Here is an 18,831-nt window from a genome sequence, read left to right on the forward strand (position 1 = left end):
GGTGGTTGTTCCCCTGTACTCGGCACTGGTGAGGCCGCACCTCGAGTACTGTGTTCAGTTTTGGGCCCCTCACTACAGGAAAGACATTGAGCTGCTTGAGCGTGTCCAGAGAAGGGCAACCAAGTTGGTGAGGGGCCTGGAGCACAAGTCTTATGAGGAGCGGCTGAGGGAGCCGGGGTTGTTCAGTCTAGAAAAGAGGAGGCTGAGGGGAGACCTTATCGCTCTCTACAACTACCTGAAAGGGGGTTGTAGTGAGGAGGGTGTTGGTCTCTTCTGTCAGGTGTCTGGAGATAGGACAAGAGGAAATGGCCTCAAGTTGAGGCAAGGGAGATTTAGGTTAGATATTAGGAAAAATTTTTTTACTGAGAGGGTTGTCAAACATTGGAATGGGCTGCCCAGGGAAGTGGTTGAGTCACCATCCCTGGAGGTATTCAAAAAGCGAGTGGACAGGGTACTCCAGGGCATGGTTTAGGGGGCATGGTTAATGGTTGGACTTGATGATCTTGAAGGTCTTTTCCAACTGAAATGATTCTATGATTCTATGATTCTAAAGTTAAATGTTTGTTTTATGGCATTACTAGAGACAAATTCACATTCCACTTAAGAATCAGTGTATTTGCTATAAATGAGGTTCACCTACTCTTGATCTTTATATATAAACATTTATATTTATTTTTTAAAAGTCTTGATTGCAAAAATAAGTAACACATTGAGTAAATTGCAATAAAAGAAACATTATTTACACATGAATTCCAGTACGTTGATATTGTTGACTTGATAGGAATAACAATGAAACCCTGCTGAATGCCTTTAAGTGCTATTGCTTTCAAATTTGAAGACCGGCTAAAATTTTTTTACTCAAAATAAGAGTCATGATAAAAGCTCAAAATATCACCGAGAATTAAAATAGGAAATGTTAATAAACAGAAACCGACTTATTCTGGTGAAATCAAGTCTAAACTGACTATGTGTCTCATAGTAGGCCTTCCATGGGGGCAGTTCCAGGGATGCTCAATCTCACCCATATGTGTGACCAGTTTTCTCATTTCCTGCACATTCAGTGCAGTTCCAATCATCACCTGCAAGTAAAAGCAAAAAACCCCAATTATTATTTTCTTCCTCCATAATGACAACCGACACAGATAAGAGCAGTACTTCGGCTACTAGAGCAAATAAATACCGTGCAAGGCATTAAAAGCACAAAGACCTACAAAATGAACAGAAGAGCAAATATGGCTAAGTATGTTCGTAAGTGCACTAGTCTGAAACAAAATAAAAAACTACCAGATATTTTTCCCAAGTTACACCAGACAAAAACACAAGGAACAAAACAAAGGATATTAGCTGTTGACACTCAATAGTAAATAAACTTCCCCTGCAATATATATAAATACAGCCACCTGTAATACAACAGAAAATACAGTATTTATTTGAAAACAAGCATCAAGTGCTGTACTTACAGACTTTCTGCAAGCTCGAGAAGCAAACATCTGTCTGACCCTGGAGGGCCTACACATGACTCCAGGGCAGTCACTTAACATGAAGATCAGCTCATCTATGTCTTGTGGACCGAAAGTCCAGTTTTTGCTTGTTGGCAGTGATATTAGTTTAACTCTTTGAGTTACAGGAGCTGAAAGATTTGTAGTAATTAATGAAAAAAGAGCATTACAGGAAATTACCACTTCTTGAGAGAAAAACTGAGAAACTACTTTGGTACACTAATATGATGTAACCTGCATATATGCAAACGTTTAGTCTTTTGATGGATGTTATTAACTAACCATAGTGATAACTATGTCAGATATCCTTTCAACATCAACAAAAAAAATTGCCTGTAAACTTGAAAGCAGATAGAACTAATTTCTGACAAACCCTTCAATTTCAAAGAACAAATGGTTTATGAAGCTATTTTGAGGTTATGCGATTACAAAATAATTAAGGATTTTTTGTTGGTAAGAGATTGATAATTAATAACATTTTAGGCAAAAATTGGAGACTCTGGAATGAAGAATATGGAAAAAGTCTGTAGTGACTTCCCAAATCGCAAAGTGGTAACACACAGCACTTTCATTATTCTTGCTGTGTAAGGAAAACAGTAAGGACCTTGCAGGTTAGGCAATGCGCTCAAGAGTACACAGCAAGTCAATGCTAAAGCTGTAAGGAAAACCAAAGAACATTGTTTACCAATGGTATCTATTAATTTAAAGTTACTAGATTTATCATTTGCCTGCATCTAACCCTGCTGCGACCTGCAAGTGTACCAGTATAACACATCCAGAAAATACACATCCAGCCACATAGTCAAACAGTGACTCCAAAGAGTCTTCAGAAACTTCTATAGAAGGCTGGTGAGATACTCTACAATGTTCTGTTAAATAGTGCAAAGAGACCACAGAAGCATAAGTCTTAAAAACCAAACAAACCATACACCATAATGCATATTATTTTGAAGTTTCTGATAATCTACCCAAAGAGATTTTTACATAATAAATGAGATGAAACTGTTGAACTTCTTTTACTTCCAGTAATTCTGGCCCAAACTCACCATTTTCATCTATGACAAAATCAAACCCATTTTTTCTGAATATTTCCACATTTTCAATCAATACAGTTTCATTTACAGCTGTTAAATTGAGATTCTGAGGCCTGAAAGAGAGAAAAAAATATGGTATTGCATAGGCACATAGTGCAGACCACTTAAGAAAAGCTTCAGAAACAATGTAGAGATACTAATACAGAGCTCTCTATTAAAACATTTCACTTTGTTAAAAAAAAAAACCTCACTACTGAACACATCACTTCCAAGTTTACTCTGCACGGTTAAATCGGTTGGGCAGCACTCCCTGTTGCAGCAGCAGTCTCCAATATCCTCACTCTATGACCGTGCTTACAAAACTGTGGGTTGCCATGTAAGTCCACTGTGAAATCTGTTTGACCACTGACTTACTGCATAGCTACGACTGTATCTGTGGAATTTATTTTTCATGTGAAGATTAACTCTTTGATACACAGGATATAAAACCAACTTTTGTCTTAGGTGTTTCGAATGTGTGAAATGCTACATAAGTATAATCATAGACATCCTTCTGAAACACTTAATGAAACTTACAAATTATTATTGTTAAAACACTGAAAATACTTACGCTATCAGCTTCTGACCTTGAAGAACAGTGTGTTGTTGTAACATCTCAAAGTTGTACTTCTCATCAGTAGCATGTTGGTCAATTATGAAAAGATCAGAATTCAACTTTGCTATTATAAACCCTAAATTGAACTGGCCAATGATTTCCATTTTTGCAAACATTTCTTTACTGTATATAGAAAATATAAACAGATTATAAATTACACCTCATCAGTTATCATGCTGGACTGTAAAACTTAAAAACATCTTTTTCTCCCTTGCAGAACACACTTTACATCAAAAAAAAAAAATCTCATTCAAGCAGGATATGAACGTGAAAAAGTACAGTTATCTGCATCTGCCACTGACTGATGAGGTCATTTCTGGCAGAATACAATCCATCATTAAGACAGGAATCATTCAAGATTCTCCCATTTTAAATACAGCCACTGGTGATAATAAAATTAGAAATGGGCAGTATGGTGATAGTCCAACTGAATAACACTGAAGGCAGCATCACAGTTTTGAAGTAAGGCAGCTAACATATTTGCCTTCTTTTTGGAATTAGAAGGCTTTCCTAACACTTTTTTTAATCCAAAATTAACAAGTCATGCACTTTTATTGTCTGGTGACCACCTGAATGGAACTTATTTTCACAGCCATGTCCCACCAAATTTCAAATTCACATTAGGGAGAAAAAGGAGTTATGGAGTCTTTTCAGACTGTTCTCATCCATCATGAAATTTGGTGTTTCTCTGACTACACTGCAAATTACAAGTCTGAACCAAGCCAAATCTATGATGTCTGTGGCCTTTTTAGTGTCTTTTTCCATAGTCCATTTGCACTTAGTTCAAAAGGCTGCTCTGTCAGGTAAAATAACTTGTCAAACGGACATTTTAATGGCGTAAGTTAAATAAAAGATATATCCAAAACTAACAAGTAGATACAAGCCTCTTGCCCACCCCCCTTGCCCATCCCCCAAGACAGGTCTTATATTCTTCCCTAACTATTTTTATTAATTGATGAATACAATATGTTAAGAAGGTGAAAATACCTGATCTCTTTTCTTAATTCATCTTCTGCTACTTTATTTTCTCCAGGGCTAATTTTTGCTTTAAATCTTCTGTAATTTTGTGTTTCTGTACTTTTCTGTTGTTGCTGTATTACATTTTTTACCTTTTCTGCCAAGACCTTCATTGAGAATTCAAGTGGCACGGTTTTCTTTTTAACTTCCACCAGTACATCAACGCTTGGCATATAGTTCCCAGTATTCTTCACTTCAGGACATTTACCTGCCTTGAAGTCATCTGCTTCACTTCTAAAGCTCCTGCTTTTAGAACATTTTACTCTTGGGGAAGAACTATTGGCTTCTTGAGAAAACTTATTTTGATTAGTCCAGTCATTCACTTGATTTAACTTATGTTCAGCACCCAAGACCTGAACATTACATTCCAATGATTTCTCACTACATCCAACAGTTTTAAGACATTCATTTTGAAATTGTTCTTCTGAGCTACAGAATTCTTCTTCAGGAGGATTAATTACACTTTCTGTACTGACGCAGCTCCCAGCTTCTGGAGTACTACATGCGGCATCTGACTCAGAAGTGCTACAGAATCCAGAATCTGCATTATCTTCTAATTTTCTCAGATATCTGCGTGGAATTGACATCTTTGAGTCCATCTTATGACAGCTCTCAGACTCGTTACTCAAGACAGCCTTCTGAGTCTTTACAGTACTCAAAGTGGTATCAAGTGACATTTGTCTAGAGGAGCTGTGCTGCTGTTTTACCTTTTTAGGGCTTTGAAAATTACTCTCTGTCACTTGATGGAGAGAGAACGACTCCCTTAATCTGGCAAGAGTCATTATTCTTTTTCCTTCACCACTTGAATTTTCAGTCTCAGAGTCAGGCAGCATTTCTGCCTGAGGCTTTTCTGTCTCTTCAGGAAGTGTCTTCTTCAAGTTGTCTATTAAAACCAGAATAAAGAATATTTCAAGATTCTAAGTTAGCTGGAAACATTAAATGACGTGCTTTGGTAAAGGGAGTGAAAAGAGAGGTAGAAAAATAGCAAACTCCTCAAAGGAGCCCTTAAGCTTCAGACAAGCAGTTACATCTTTAAGAAACTTAACGGTACTTCTGTGAATGAATTTGTAATCTCTTTTTAAACTGGAACAGCAATCAGTCCACTCAGCATGTTTATTTTTATTATTAAAAAACTTTAATGACTGACAATGAAAAGTTAATTGCTCTTACACTTTTAATGGTCACTATAAAAGGCCACTGGCAAGGTGTTAAGGAGATGACAGAATAGATACTTGTAATGTATGTGATTTGTAGATAATTAGAGGACTTCAGCCTCACAGACTGTCAGTCTGACACATATTTTACTAAAGATGAATTTAAAATAACAGTAAGAATCAGGCTGCAACTGATTCTATGTCAGTAAAAAAGGAAATTAGAAGTTCTGTTGAAAGCAATGAGGAGGATGAGGTGGTGTTAACCCAGAAAAGCAAATTTGAAAGATTATACAGTCACAAGAGAATCAGCAATTTCTGTAGTTATCATAAAAGAATACAAATTCAACAAACTTGTACTCAAATTTCGGATTTCATTTATGAGACCTTAACTATTCTTTCTCAAGGACATTTAAATAAAGGAAACAACAGATCTCTTCCAATATCTCGGGAGAAATCTTTTTCAAGCATTATTGATTAATTTTGTTTTAATTTTTTCCCCATAAAGTTGACTGTAAATCATGTTGTGCTGGCATGCGTAATTTCCATAACAATCACTTAGTAACTTAGGGTCCTCCTTTATTATATGATGTCAATAATCTTTCAGTGTAAGCAATACATGAAAAATCTGCCCCGAAAGGTATATCAATTTGCAGCCAGATATTTTCTTCCATTTCTTCTTTGAGTTTTAAAAAACACATTTTTCCATTTTCAATTCTCTACCATATATCAAACAAAACTTTCACATTTTGTGTCCTACCTGCAATGTCCAAAAGTTTGTGATTGACATTCAGTTTGTTAACATCACTACCAAACATCTCCATCAGAGAAGTTTTTAAAATTGCTAATAAAAGCTTTTCCTCCTGAAGTAAAATTTGCCTTTTGTCTGGAGTTACATTGATGTCGACACACTCTAAAGAAAAAAGAAAACCAACCGCATTATAGGTGAAAAATAAAAAAAAAATTCCACCCTTGGATCAGAGTTTTCTGCCCTTTCACCCTCCATTTTTATTTCACAGGACTAAAACCAAAGCTACAGTTAACATTCACAGTATGTCTGCATATTAAACTTTCAACTGTCTCAACACTCCAGCAAATAAAACAAAAGCTAATTCTGTGCAATAACATGATACAAGTTTTCTTGTTTTTAAGCTAACCAAAAGATAGCCTTTTTCTCATTACTTGAGGTAAGAAGTTACTTCTGAGTACAAAAAAAAGTGGAAACCACAGCTAGACCCTATCTCTCCCTCACCAACTGTAGATCAAAAAAAGGCCACAATACAGGAAGTCATACAGATAAAAATTACAATATTCTCTAAATAAATACAATTTTTTCCTCAATGAAGTTATACTGTTATGTTATACTCAATGAAGTTATACTTTACTGAAGTTACTGAAAATTACTTGTAACTTACCAGAATCTACACAAATGTTAAGGACAACAAATGGATACTGGTGTTTATTGTATAAGTGATAAACTTCATTCACAAGCTTGACAACCTGCAGAGAAGGTGAAAAAACAATAAATGTCAATACCATTATCTTCTATTTCCCACCAGTATGTGTTATTCAACCCCCTTCAAAACAACTAATATACTAAATCATATCTTGGATGATCGAGCTTTTCTTCACACAAACAGATACAATGAAGACAAAAACTTGAGACACAGGAAATTGCAGCATCAAGCCACAAATATATGCATCAGCTACTAATCCAGTGGTTTTCAGAGGATATTGAACAAGTCAGCACTGGTGACATTAGAAAAATAAAAACCTCACCTTTGCTGGATCACATGGACGTTGGTTGATAAAGAAAAACTGTCTGTCTGTTGTACTCCTCCCAACACCATGATCACAACGAGAAATGAAGCCTGTAATACTGTTTGTTAATAATAATATAACAGTAAGGTAAAATGGAGGAGCAAAGCAAAATAATTTTTCTGACTCTGAGCATATTTAATGGAAGAGTATTTTATAAGGGGCTAAAAGAAACACTATTATACAGCATCAGTAAATACATATATGTATTTCCTCTCCCAATTCCTTATCTGACAAAGGCTAGATGTTCAGTGCCAAAAAGGCATCAGACAATTGAAAAAGTAGCTCGCTCTGATTTCAGAAGAGGTGGCATTTGTAATTTTTCTGCTCTGAAGGCAGAAGAAGAGAGGTCAGTTGTGAACTGTCATTGGTCAGATATTGATGCATGTGTTTGCCAATCTCACATGTAGTGAGAGATAAAAAAAGTACACTGTCTTAAAGTGAAGGGTTATTTATTTACACAAACTGATTCACATTCATCTTATATCATTTCTCAGTAACACTACTGAAGAAATACCGGTATAAACAATGGATATAATTCATCTGTCCAATTACTCAGAGCACTGACAAAGGTGACATTCAGCAGAAGATTACAGTAATATATAACTAACTAGGACACAAGGAATAGTAGTTTTGCTCTTCCCACTCATCATGAACTTTTTAAATCAAGTGATGGTCTTTCCCAAACTGTATACTAATATCTACTATGCTCTTCTTAGTTATTTTTAATACTATTAACCACTACTTTTTTTTTTTTTTTTTTTTTTTTTTTTTTTACATTTTGGGTTATGGTAAAATGCCACTGGCAACAGTGGTTGGTACTCTTCTAATTACCTGTAAAGATTTTGTGGCATGTCAGTAGTGTTGAGTCCATATTCTTCACAAACAGCTTCATTAGGAGGTAGCTGAACAAAAGGAAGGAGGCTCTGTAACTAAAAAAAAAAAAAAAAAAAAAAAAAAAGAAGAGAGAAGGGAGTGAAACATTAAATTTGTATAGATTTTTTCCTTTTATTTTATTGTTGTTAGCCTTATAATCTATTTGATAAAATGGTAGTTTTTTTCAAGTTCGCTGACCAAGTCAAATACTTAAAATACCCAAACCTACTAGAAGACGGTAGCACTGCCTACTGAGAAACAGAAACAATGCCTTAATGAATGGCTGTTCTCATCCTTTGATACCACTACTTTTGCCTTAGTTATTTCACAGCCCCTTACTTTAAAACGTACACAGACAGAACAACAAAACGATTGACACAATTTGGACTCTCCAGCTACATACATACAACCTAATCAAGTTCTATGCAAAAACAAAACGCAAAAAGAATAATAGAAGTTTCTTTTGAAAGAAGATGTTATTTGAATCACAAGCTGCCTAAGTACAGGTATGTTTATCACAAACATTTTCCCAGTCATGCCACTACTATTTTTCTGTCATTACAGCATCTTCTACTGGTTTTACATTTAAGTATTTGATATTATATATGCAGGCTATAAACTAAAGATTCTATTCAGATGTGCTGGTCTTGGCTGGGATGGAGTTAATTTTCTTCACAGTAGCTAGTATGGAGCTATGTTTTGGATCTGTGCTGAAAACAGTGTTGATAACACAAGGAGGCTTTAGTTACTGCTGAACAGTGCTCACACAGAGCCAAGGCCTTTTCTGCTCCTCACCCCACCCCACCAGCAAGTAGGCTGGGGGGGGCACAAGGAGTTGGGAGGGGACACAGCTGGGACAGCTGACCCAAAGCGGCCAAAGGGATATTCCAGACCATATGATGTCATGCTCAGCATATAGAAGGAGGAAAGGGGGGACGTTCGGAGCCATGGCATTTGTCTTCCCAAGTAACCGTTACGTGTGATGGAGCCCTGCTTTCCTGGAGATGGCTGAACACCTGCCTGCCGATGGGAAGTGGTGAATGAATTCCTTGTTTTGCTTTGCTTGAGCGTGTGGCTTTTGCTTTACCTATTAAACTGTCTTTATCGCAGCCCATGAGTTTTCTCACTTTTACTCTTCTGATTCTCTCCTCATCCCACTGTAAGGGAGGTGAGTGAGCGGTTGCATGGTGCTTAGTTGCTAGCTGCGGTTAAACCACGACATCAGACAACACTGAATTTTCAGCTATGCTTGTTGCTATGTGGCAAGACAAAGTTACATCTTTCATCTAGTCTTTCAGCCACAGCATGAACAGGCTTTGAAATCTCTATATGGGCACTGTGGAAGGAGGAAGAGCTTATCAACAACTAGCAGCTGTCAACCACTCAATATTCCTGATGGTTGTAATATATGGTTGTAGGAAGGATGTTTTTATGCTTTTTTTCATCTTTGCTTTCTTCTAGAGGATAACAACTATTTTTGTAGCTATTATTTAGAAAGCGTCACAGTCCATACCTCTACAAGGGCTGACTGCAATCCCATTAACAGTTAACCTTTAGGTTAACCAGAACACTAATGAAACTTAGTTTCACAGGAAGAGGTTGAAAAAGCTAGAAACACCTCAGTTTTCTGTTCCCCAATTAGACTTTCACAACACAACATTTTTATGATTTTTTTTAAATTGCTTGTTCTTGTGACATACAGACCTTGGTGCCCATACTGTTTTTTTGAAAGCACAAACCTCCAGAGGCTTGCTGGCATAACAGCTCATAAACTGGCTCCAGAGAGATATTAAGCGGTAACCCTTTCTCCTAAATAATTTCTCTTCCTTCAAAACATCTCTAAGCAGATTTAGAAACTTCAAGGGAATCCGTGGAGGCTGAACTGTTTCTCCTTTTTCAACCTGTAGGTTGTGCTAGAAGCCAGCACATGCTCCATCCTCTTACAGTTTTTAAAGGTTTCCTATACCCCCTCTATTTATTAGATACTAAAAATCTCTCTATTCAGCTATATTATCTTTCTTTTCAATAACAAAAGTAATACCTGTTTTTGCCCAAAGACTGCTCCAATATTTTCCTTTAAACTAGGACTTCCAGTAGTTGATACCACAGAGCTTTTTTTCCCTTGGCCAACTTGATTAGTGCAGTTAATCCGCACTCCTTTTGAAACAATACAGTATGCCTGCAATACCTGGACCATTTTTGCATATTCCTATTAAAGAAAAAAGAAAGTTCACATTTATATGAAATGTCTCTTTTTAAAACAAAAATTTATAAACAAAACATTCAATATTTGCAGGTAACACAAAAAGGGGGGTGGTGGTAATATTTTTTTAAATCTTTACAAACTAAATTAAAAAAAAAAAAAGGTGAAAAATAGTGTCCTTAAAAACAAACTGCATGTTTACAAGATTGATATTTAGACATAACACAGATAATCAGTCCCTGATTTTAAAATACACAACAGTGATCATGATATTGGTTCTTTTCAAAATCTGAAAATTTGAGAATGTACCTCTAAAACCAACCATTGCAAAACTGAAGAGGAAAGTATACAGGAAGACTGTTTTCTTATTTGATGAAGATATAAGACAGGCACAAAATAGTCTGACATAATCAATGTATTCTACAGAGAATGGAGTATCATTCAGCAGTGCATAAATTCTGGGGTATGACACTCCTTTGAATTAATAATTTCTGATCTAACCTACCTTTTTAATGTTTCTTTGAAATTCCTTATGCCGCACCGGCAAAGTATAAAATAACTGCTGTATGTTAACAGTTGTTCCTTGTTGTCTTGGAAAAGGAGTTTTCTGAGTAATTTTACCATTGTGATCAAATACCAAACGAGTCCCAACCTTTGCAGACTTATGACAGGTAAAAATGGTAACATCACTAATGGAGGGAAAGAGGCAACAGAATTACTTACAGCACTGCATTTTCTTATCCATTCCTCATGACCTAATCAGGCATAGAAACTACATCAATACTATTAATTTAATTAAAATTAACTCTTCACCACAAACAACTAAAAACATACCTGAAGAGTAGTGTAACATTTTCCTAGCTACAACGCAAACATTTTTGTATCCCGTTCATTCTTCTCCTATGAAATGCAATGTTAAAGTCTGGTTTTGTCACACACTACATTCCTCATACTAATACCTAACAGCTGAATATTCCTGATGCACAGAACCGTGTACAAAAGCTGTGCCATTTCAAACGTATAGTTTGTCTGGGAGGAGTTCAAATACAGTTTTAAAGAGTTACAGCCTAGCAAACACAGCACTTAGATATTATAGTGCTTCACGTCAGAGGATCAAACACTTATGCAAACAGACAGTTCCATCCTGCAAAGATTTGCATACTTAAGTAACGCTACATTTCATACATAAAAGGACAAATCAGACACTTAGAATCATAGAATAATTTCACATGCTTAGAATCATAGAATAAATTTGGATGGAAAGGACTCAGGAAGTCATGCAACCTACTGCTCAAAATTGACCTAACATTAAGGAACTAGAAGTTTCCAAAGCCTCATTTTATCAATAATGGTAAACTGAAAAGTCGGTTTCGGTTATTTTGGTGCATATAGTAACTTTCAACTAATAAGAAGTTTAATATTAATACCTTAATGCACACAGTGAACTCAGAGCTTCACCTCGAAACCCAAATGTTTCAACATGTATTAGATCAGAAAAATCTTGTATCTTTGATGTATAATGTTTCAGAGCTGGAAAAAGATATTTAAAATATATATTTCACTTTAAAGTGACACTGGTCTATGCAAGTAGATTTTTGCATGCATATCAAGAAGCAAAAAACCTTCTGTATTATTCATTGTATTTTACACAGTTATTAGAGACAAAATAATTAAATACCTAAAGTTTCCTTTCTCCTTTTCCTATAAGCAAGATCTCTTTAAAATCCTTAGATACACCCATTAGTCCATACTTACACCCCAAATTCACACAGCATTATTGGTATACGCATTACAAGATGCCTTGGAGCAGTACACAGTACCTGCCTCTGCTACTGATGTACCCGTCCCAGATTTTGCCCTGCAAGAAAATGACTGCAGTGCTGTGCTGTGCATGGTATATAGTGGACAGGTATAAGCCTATTCCACTACAACCACAGCTGAGGAGGACTCAGTCTACACAATCAGTGCAGCACTAGTCACCGGGTAACTAACTGAGTTAGTAGCAGCACTCCTGAACTTTCACTGTCCTGCAACAGTATGAGAAAGAGTTTCTGATGTACCATATACACATAGTGTGAACACACAAAGTTACTAAGTAATAACCTACAGTGAAAGCTATCCCTACTAATTATATGAAAAAAAAAAATGTGGGTATTTCTGTTGCAATGGCTAGTTACATTTATCATACAGTATTGTTTCTGCTCTCATTTGTGCAATTTAAAATTAGCAAATGGAAAATCTGAGTTGGGCATGCAATGTCAGTTCACTTTCAGCAAATATTCAAGGTTATAATTCACGTCTCAAAAGCAGTCACTTTCACAAAGCTTGACTCCTTCAACAATGACTGATGACTCAACACAAATAAGTCTAAATGAACATTTATAGGAGTTTCTCTTCTGTAATTATTTCTGTTCTTTGTTGCACTTAAATAAGCAGTCAAATCAAAGACTACTGCTGAGCTACAAAAACTATAACCACAATAGCACTACAGAAGTCCAGCCTAGTTTTGCCCAAGTCTTGCAGGTCATGCATTACGTAAAAGCCAAGTATCTGACAGAAATGACTAAACTTTGGAAATCTGTTAAAAAAAAAAAAAGTAGCTTTCTCACTGAAAATATGCTTTCAAAATGTCCAAATATAAATTATGAAATAGGTTCAACTTACTCAAGCCTTCCAAGTTTTCCTCTTCCACTCCATCTCCATTATCTGAAACCTCTATCAGTTCTGCTCCATGATCTTTAAGTTTTATATCTACAAAATTGAGTAATAAAGTCTTTTAATTCTGTACATTCATACACGGTATTCAGCATTAATTTTGTCCTACAAAGTAACTTTACCAGATAACAGTTTCCTATGTCAAGTCTGAACAACAAAAAAATCCTCATAGCTATCAAAAGTTAGGGCAATCTAATGCAAACCAGTCTGTACTTGCAGATAGTTGATCTTCATTGCACTTTTGCCTGAACAGTTATAAGAGCTATCATCCTGGCAACTCTGGAAACTGCAACCCTGCCTTGAGCGTCTGCCAGCTTGAGGCCACCAGCTAGCAGAGCCGAATCACCACTGCTGTATAGGCCACGTACCTTATTTAGTGGCAAAAAGGGCTACAAATAAAGTAACCGACAAAATCACATGCTTCTAGGAGCCCAGCTGGAGCCTGGCAATCAAAATGCTTTATTTATCCGAGATGTAAAATCACTGCAAAGATGCTTGACCGAAATAGAAAGTATTTGCACAGATTTGTTAAAATGCACTGTTTTAACAGAGGAAAAAGAAGTACTTTAGAAGTCTATGAAATTTTACGAAATTACGATGAAAAGGTTACCGATGTTGGTAGCTCCAGCATCCAGGCTGTTTTCCACCAACTCTTTCACGGCAGTACCAAGATTCAGCACAACCTGTCCGGAACAGATCCGATGAACGGACTTACGGTCGATGGGCTTGATGGCTTTGGCAGGCTGCAGGCTTGAAAAGAGAGGAGGCACAGGAAAAAAACATGGTAGTGCAAAGCGGGCGGTCAAGGCTCGCCGCGCCGCACCTCCCTCATCCGTTCCTCTCAAGCGAGGGCAACCGGCACCCACGGGCGAGGCGAGGGGGGAAAACACCGATACCCCGGGACGGCCGCATCCAATTGCGGAGCGTCCGAGAAGCCCCACAGGCCTCCCCGAGCAAGTCGGGAGGGGAGGCGGGAACCGAAAAGCCAGCGGCGGCCGAGGAGGCCGCGACCGCGCCAGCGGCCAGGGCACGGCCCACCGCGGGGGAGAGAGGCCCCGAGCCTCCTGTGAGGAGAGGCGGCCGGGGACGGGAGGGGAGGGAAGACGGGAGAAGAGGGGTGCGACCCGCACCGCCGCGGGTCGGGCCGAGCCGGGCCCCGCTCCAGCCCGCCGCAGGGCAGGCGCTCACCTGGGCGCCGCCGCCTCCATCGAGACCCAGCGGGCCGGGCCGGGCCGTCCTCGCCTCAGGATCCCCGCCCCGCAGGCTCCGCCCCCGCTCAGTCATTGGCCGCTGGAGAAAAGAGCCCGCCAGTGTCAAACAAAATTCCAACTCCCTTGGCACCAACTGGTTAATGGAGCTACCCAGTCAGAACCGGCAGCTGCACCTTTTGCCCTATGGAGACTCGCTTAACGCTGGCCAATAGAAAGAAGACAAGGAGGCGGTGCGGCAGCCGCCAGCGCGCATTGGGTCGCGGGTGAGTCAGTAAGACGCCGTGCTCCCGTCTGGCCCAATGGATGCAGCGGGTAGGCGGGCCCGCCGGCGGGCCGGGAGCGGGTGCGCGGTGCGGGCGGCTGCCGCCATGCCCATGTACAAGGTGAGGCCCTTCCACAGGGTCGGCGGGGAGGTGCTGGCGGAGCAGCTGCCCGCCTGCATGTACCGCCTGCCCAACCTCCACCGCCTCCCCTCGACCGCCGCGTCGCCGCCGCTGCCGCAGGTAGGAGCGAGGGGGCGGCGGGTGGGCCCACCCCGCCTGGCCGGCCGCGGGGCGGGCGGGAAGGCCTGCTCAGGCCGCGGCCCGCAGTGCTCGGCCCCGGGCGGCGGGCCGGCGCCTGGGGCCGCGCTGGCGGGGAGCCTGGCGGGCCCCTCTCCGGCCGCGCTGGGCCGGTGTTCAGCTGCGGGCGGGGCCCGTGCTTTCGGTGACTGTGTCCCGGCAGGCCTTGTCCCTTCCTGCTGCATCGTCACTCTCTTGGCTCGGGTCTGCTTTCTTTTCTGCTGTTGAGATGGGAACTAGCCAGCTACACACCTTCTATTTTTAGTCTCAGTTCCTTCTTTCTTAAATCGGGTAAAAACGCGAAATGTTATCTTGCGTTAATCTAGTTGACTTCAGCCTCTCCCCAGTGTCAGGAATGCTTTCAGTTCTTCTAGGCTGCTCGTGGCCGTTTTTAGCTCGATGCCATCTCATCTTTTCAGTACTTGCTTTCCTCACGCAGGTTGCTGGTGGAGATCCTTGAGTAGGAGCAGACTTGGGGCAGAACTTCACAGGAGCGCCTGCTAAGATGCCCTCCCCTTGCAACAGCAAAGTATTAACGACCAGTCTCCTCTGAGAGTGATTTTTATTTCATGGAATTGCGTACTAGCCAAATAATGGTCGCTTAAGAGGCATTTCCGTGTCTTGTCTTTGAGAATATTGTGTAAGTGGGTATCAAGATTTCACTTGGATACCTTGCCTGTTATCTCTTTATCCATGAGACTGAAAGAAGGAATTCTGGTCAGTAAGTTGGGTTTTGTTAATCCTTATTCAGGATGCTTAGAATTGGATTATTTGTATAGATTTTTCTTTAATATTATTGTAAGTTTGTAGATGTAAAACCTCCCACAGGAATATATTTTTCATCTTTTAAAAGAGGTAGCATTGTAACATAAGAGACTTGCAAGATATTTGAGATAACAGAAAGATGCATTGGGATTAACATGTAACAAAGCCGATGGTCTTTTTTTCTCTATACTTTATATTCTCTGAAACAAAGAATGGCTACAAAGAGTGATTTCGTATGGTACACCATCCATCTAAACCTGCAGGTTTTTTTACTATTAACTACCTGAATTGTCAAAAAGTTTCCTTGTTTGGCAGCCTCAACACAAACTCTTATCAGTCTGCTCTTCTGGGCTGAAGAGAATCCTGACAAGCTGACTTTGGTTTTTCAGGTTTTAATACAGCACTTCACTGCCAACTTAAAGTTTCTGTGGTCGTGGTCTGATTCTTAACCACGTTACGGAGTTTGCTGTAGCTAGTGGTTTAAAAAAGAAAAAGTTAAGCAGGAAGATTTCGGAGATTTGATTAAATAACCCATCTCTCACCACATTCATACAGACAAAAGAAGAGAGACAACTAAGAGACATAAGATCATGACATTCCATGACGTTCTGGTTATTTGAATGTGTTTAAGGTCCTTCAGAACTTACTGTCAAGTGAGCTGCGGATGATTGTGACACTGTGCTGAGTGACCATTTATGTGACCTTGTTTTTTCGTCCTCTGTAGGAAGAGGTTGACCCGTCACTTCAAGCACTTGAATCCCGCCAGGAGGAGATTCTAAAACGCTTGTATGAACTGAAGAGTGCTGTCGATGGTCTCTCAAAGATGATACAAACCCCAGATGCTGACTTTGATGTAACTAATATAATTCAAACTGATGAATGTTCTCCTTTGACAACAAACGGAGCAGATTTAGATTTGATGCTTGGAAAGGTAAGTTTACTTGAGCGTATATGTTGATAGGTACTTTCTTTGCTCTCAGATTTTCAGGGTTGGAAGGGTGGCATTAAAACCTGGGACACTCAGAACTTAATATTCAAGTCTTATATCCTTACAAATAACCTACAACTGCCATTTTGTTTTGGGCAGTGTCCTGGTTTCGGCTACGATAGAGTTAATTTTCTTCCTAGTAGCTGGTACAGTGTTATGTTTTAGATTTAGCATGAGAAGAATGTTGATAACACACTGATGTTTTCAGTTGTTGCTAAGTAGTGTTTAGACTAAGTCAAGGATTTTTCAGCTTCTCATGCCCAGCCAGCGAGAAGGCTGGAGGGGCACAAGAAGTTGGCACAGGACACAGCCAGGACAGCTGACCCAAACTGGCCAAAGGGGTATTCCATACCATCTGACATCATGCCCAGTATATAAACTGGGGGGAGTTGGCCTGGGCAGGGATCGCTGCTCAGGAACTAACTGGGCATCGGTCAGCGAGTGGTGAGCAATTGCATTGTGCATCACTTGTTTTGTATATCCCAATCCTTTTATTGTCATTTTATTATTGTTGTTGTTGTTATTTTCTTCCTTTCTGTCCTATTAAACTGTTCTTATCTCAACCCACAAGTTTTACCTTTTTTCCTTCCAATTCTCTTCCCCATCCCACTGGGTGGGGGGGGAACGAATGAGTGGCTGCATGGTGCTTAGTTGCTGGCTGGGGTTAAACTACAACAGGCATCCAGATTATAGATACAAACATTTATAAATACTAAATGCTATATATTCTCATTTGGATGTAGTTCCAAGCTAGAGTGGTTGATTTTGAAATTATGACAGTTGGTTTCTTGTTTGTTACCAACTGGAAACTTTAACTTTGCTTTCAGATTGGACTAGAATTTACCTCAGTCATGTTCTTGAATTATATGTTGTGGAAGGAAGATGTTTAAATGCTTAAACAAATTTTAAATGTCCAAACTTGAATTGATTTATTTGAATATCATTAGAATTTCAGATATACACATGCATGACTATGTACATTTTGGTGTCAAATGAAAACTCTGCTACTTCAAAGTCTGATCTGCAATGTGTCTTACCTGCTGAATGTTTTACTTTCCATTCAGGATTATGGTGCCCTGAAAGATATTGTAATCAACGCAAATCCTTCTCTACCTCCACTGTCATTATTAGTACTACACAGCCTGCTTTGTGAACGCTATAAAATATTATCAGCTGTTCACACACATTCATCAGTGAAAAGCGTGCCAGAAAACCTCTTGAAATGCTTTGGAGAGCAGACTAAGAAGCAGCCACGTCACGAATATCAGTTGGGCTTTACTCTTATTTGGAAGGATGGTAAGAATGAAGTTATCTTGTAGATCAGTATTTTACAATAGGTGAGAAAATGAAACTTGTGCTATAAAACTGTGACAACAGATGCTTTGTGCTGACACATGATGGATATGTACTGCAGATACTATTTTTGCTCTCTCTTTATAGCTGTGAATGATGATGGGGACAGAGGGGGAAGATTCTTGTTTGTGGTTACTGCTATTAAAATACGTGTGGCACTTACATGGTTGGTTGTACCCACAGGGCCTTTTTTTATAGAAGTGTTTTTCAGTTTCTACAAATAAGTTAGCCAGAATAGAAATGAGGTGGGAGATTGGGCTGAAGTTTGCAAAAAGTGATCTCTTTATCCCAGGTTCCCACCTTAGTCTAAGTATTTACACTAAGAAAACTGAAAACTGTTCATCAGGTTAATGAAGTTAACAGTGTTGCTGGCATCACAAACAAAATACATCATAGAATTACCATTACATTTAACTTCTCTACCATGTGGTATTCACTTTTTTTTCTTTTCTTAATTTCAGTTCCAAAACCCCAGATGAAGTTTAGCATTCAAACAATGTGCCCTATTGAAGGAGAGGGGAACATCGCTAGATTTCTCTTTTCCCTGTTTGGCCAGAAGTACAATGCAGTTACTTCAACTCTGATTGACAGCTGGGTTGATACAGCCATCTTCCAGCTAAAAGAAGGTAGCAGTAAGGAAAAAGGAGCAGTCTTGCGCTCTATGAATGCTGCCCTGGGCAAGACACCGTGGTTGGTGGGAAATGAACTCACCGTAGCAGACATTGTTGCATGGTGTGCACTTCAGCAGACAGGTAGCGCAAATGCCGCCCCAGCCAATGTGCAAAAATGGATGAAGTCGTGTGAGAACTTGGCACCTTTCACTTCTCTTATGAAGCTACTAAAATAAGCCTGTACTCTTCATAACGGTGTTATTTTAATCTTACTCCACCTCATGCCTGCTGTAGTGGTTTGAGTCCTTTCTGAGATGTATTCAAGTACTACAGTTGGACAGAATTCTCAAGTCAATAAAAACATGACAACTACCT

The 18,831-nt window shown here is 39.3% G+C and overlaps 2 protein-coding genes across 3 annotated transcripts; one reads left to right on the forward strand and one right to left on the reverse strand.

The window, feature by feature from the left end:
- Positions 1-648: 648 nt before the first annotated feature.
- Positions 649-14,258, reverse strand: PMS2 (PMS1 homolog 2, mismatch repair system component). Its single transcript, XM_052772355.1, has 15 exons — positions 14,157-14,258; positions 13,579-13,718; positions 12,918-13,004; positions 11,681-11,783; positions 10,759-10,942; positions 10,092-10,259; positions 8,009-8,106; positions 7,136-7,235; positions 6,772-6,856; positions 6,117-6,269; positions 4,176-5,088; positions 3,144-3,311; positions 2,546-2,646; positions 1,461-1,630; positions 649-1,079 (listed from the first exon to the last, which is right to left on the reverse strand). Exons 1-15 carry the CDS (start codon positions 14,174-14,176, stop codon positions 936-938), a joined length of 2,634 nt encoding a protein of 877 aa, XP_052628315.1. The 5' UTR covers positions 14,177-14,258; the 3' UTR covers positions 649-935.
- A 225-nt stretch (positions 14,259-14,483) lies between these two features.
- On the forward strand, positions 14,484-18,828 carry AIMP2 (aminoacyl tRNA synthetase complex interacting multifunctional protein 2). 2 transcript variants are annotated; one of them, XM_052772358.1, is made up of 4 exons: positions 14,484-14,682; positions 16,235-16,435; positions 17,557-17,788; positions 18,307-18,828. In XM_052772358.1, the coding sequence occupies exons 1-4, from the start codon at positions 14,548-14,550 to the stop codon at positions 18,690-18,692; spliced, it is 954 nt and encodes a 317-aa protein (XP_052628318.1). In that variant the 5' UTR covers positions 14,484-14,547; the 3' UTR covers positions 18,693-18,828. The 2 variants fall into 2 exon arrangements, with proteins under 2 accessions (XP_052628318.1, XP_052628317.1); XM_052772357.1 differs by having other exon boundaries at positions 14,485-14,682; positions 16,229-16,435.
- The last annotated feature ends 3 nt before the right edge of the window (positions 18,829-18,831 follow it).

The sequence above is a fragment of the Harpia harpyja genome, chromosome 21 (assembly GCF_026419915.1).
Source record: "Harpia harpyja isolate bHarHar1 chromosome 21, bHarHar1 primary haplotype, whole genome shotgun sequence".
Taxonomy (NCBI): Eukaryota; Metazoa; Chordata; class Aves; order Accipitriformes; family Accipitridae; genus Harpia; species Harpia harpyja.

What these genes read in the sequence shown, in the direction of transcription:
- PMS2 (XM_052772355.1), bottom strand. Translation starts at nt 14,176, where the DNA reads ATGGAGGCGGCGGCGCCCAG. An exon ending in GGAAAACTTGGAAGGCTTGA is followed by an intron (nt 11,784 to 12,917) that starts GTAAGTTGAACC and finishes ATCTTTTTCCAG; the next exon opens with CTCTGAAACATTATACATCA. An exon ending in CAAGGTCAGAAGCTGATAGC is followed by an intron (nt 2,647 to 3,143) that starts GTAAGTATTTTC and finishes TCTCTCTTTCAG; the next exon opens with GCCTCAGAATCTCAATTTAA.
- AIMP2 (XM_052772357.1), top strand. Translation starts at nt 14,548, where the DNA reads ATGCCCATGTACAAGGTGAGGCCCTTCCACAGGGTCGGCGGGGAGGTG. An exon ending in CGTCGCCGCCGCTGCCGCAG is followed by an intron (nt 14,683 to 16,228) that starts GTAGGAGCGAGG and finishes CGTCCTCTGTAG; the next exon opens with GAAGAGGTTGACCCGTCACT. An exon ending in TAGATTTGATGCTTGGAAAG is followed by an intron (nt 16,436 to 17,556) that starts GTAAGTTTACTT and finishes CTTTCCATTCAG; the next exon opens with GATTATGGTGCCCTGAAAGA.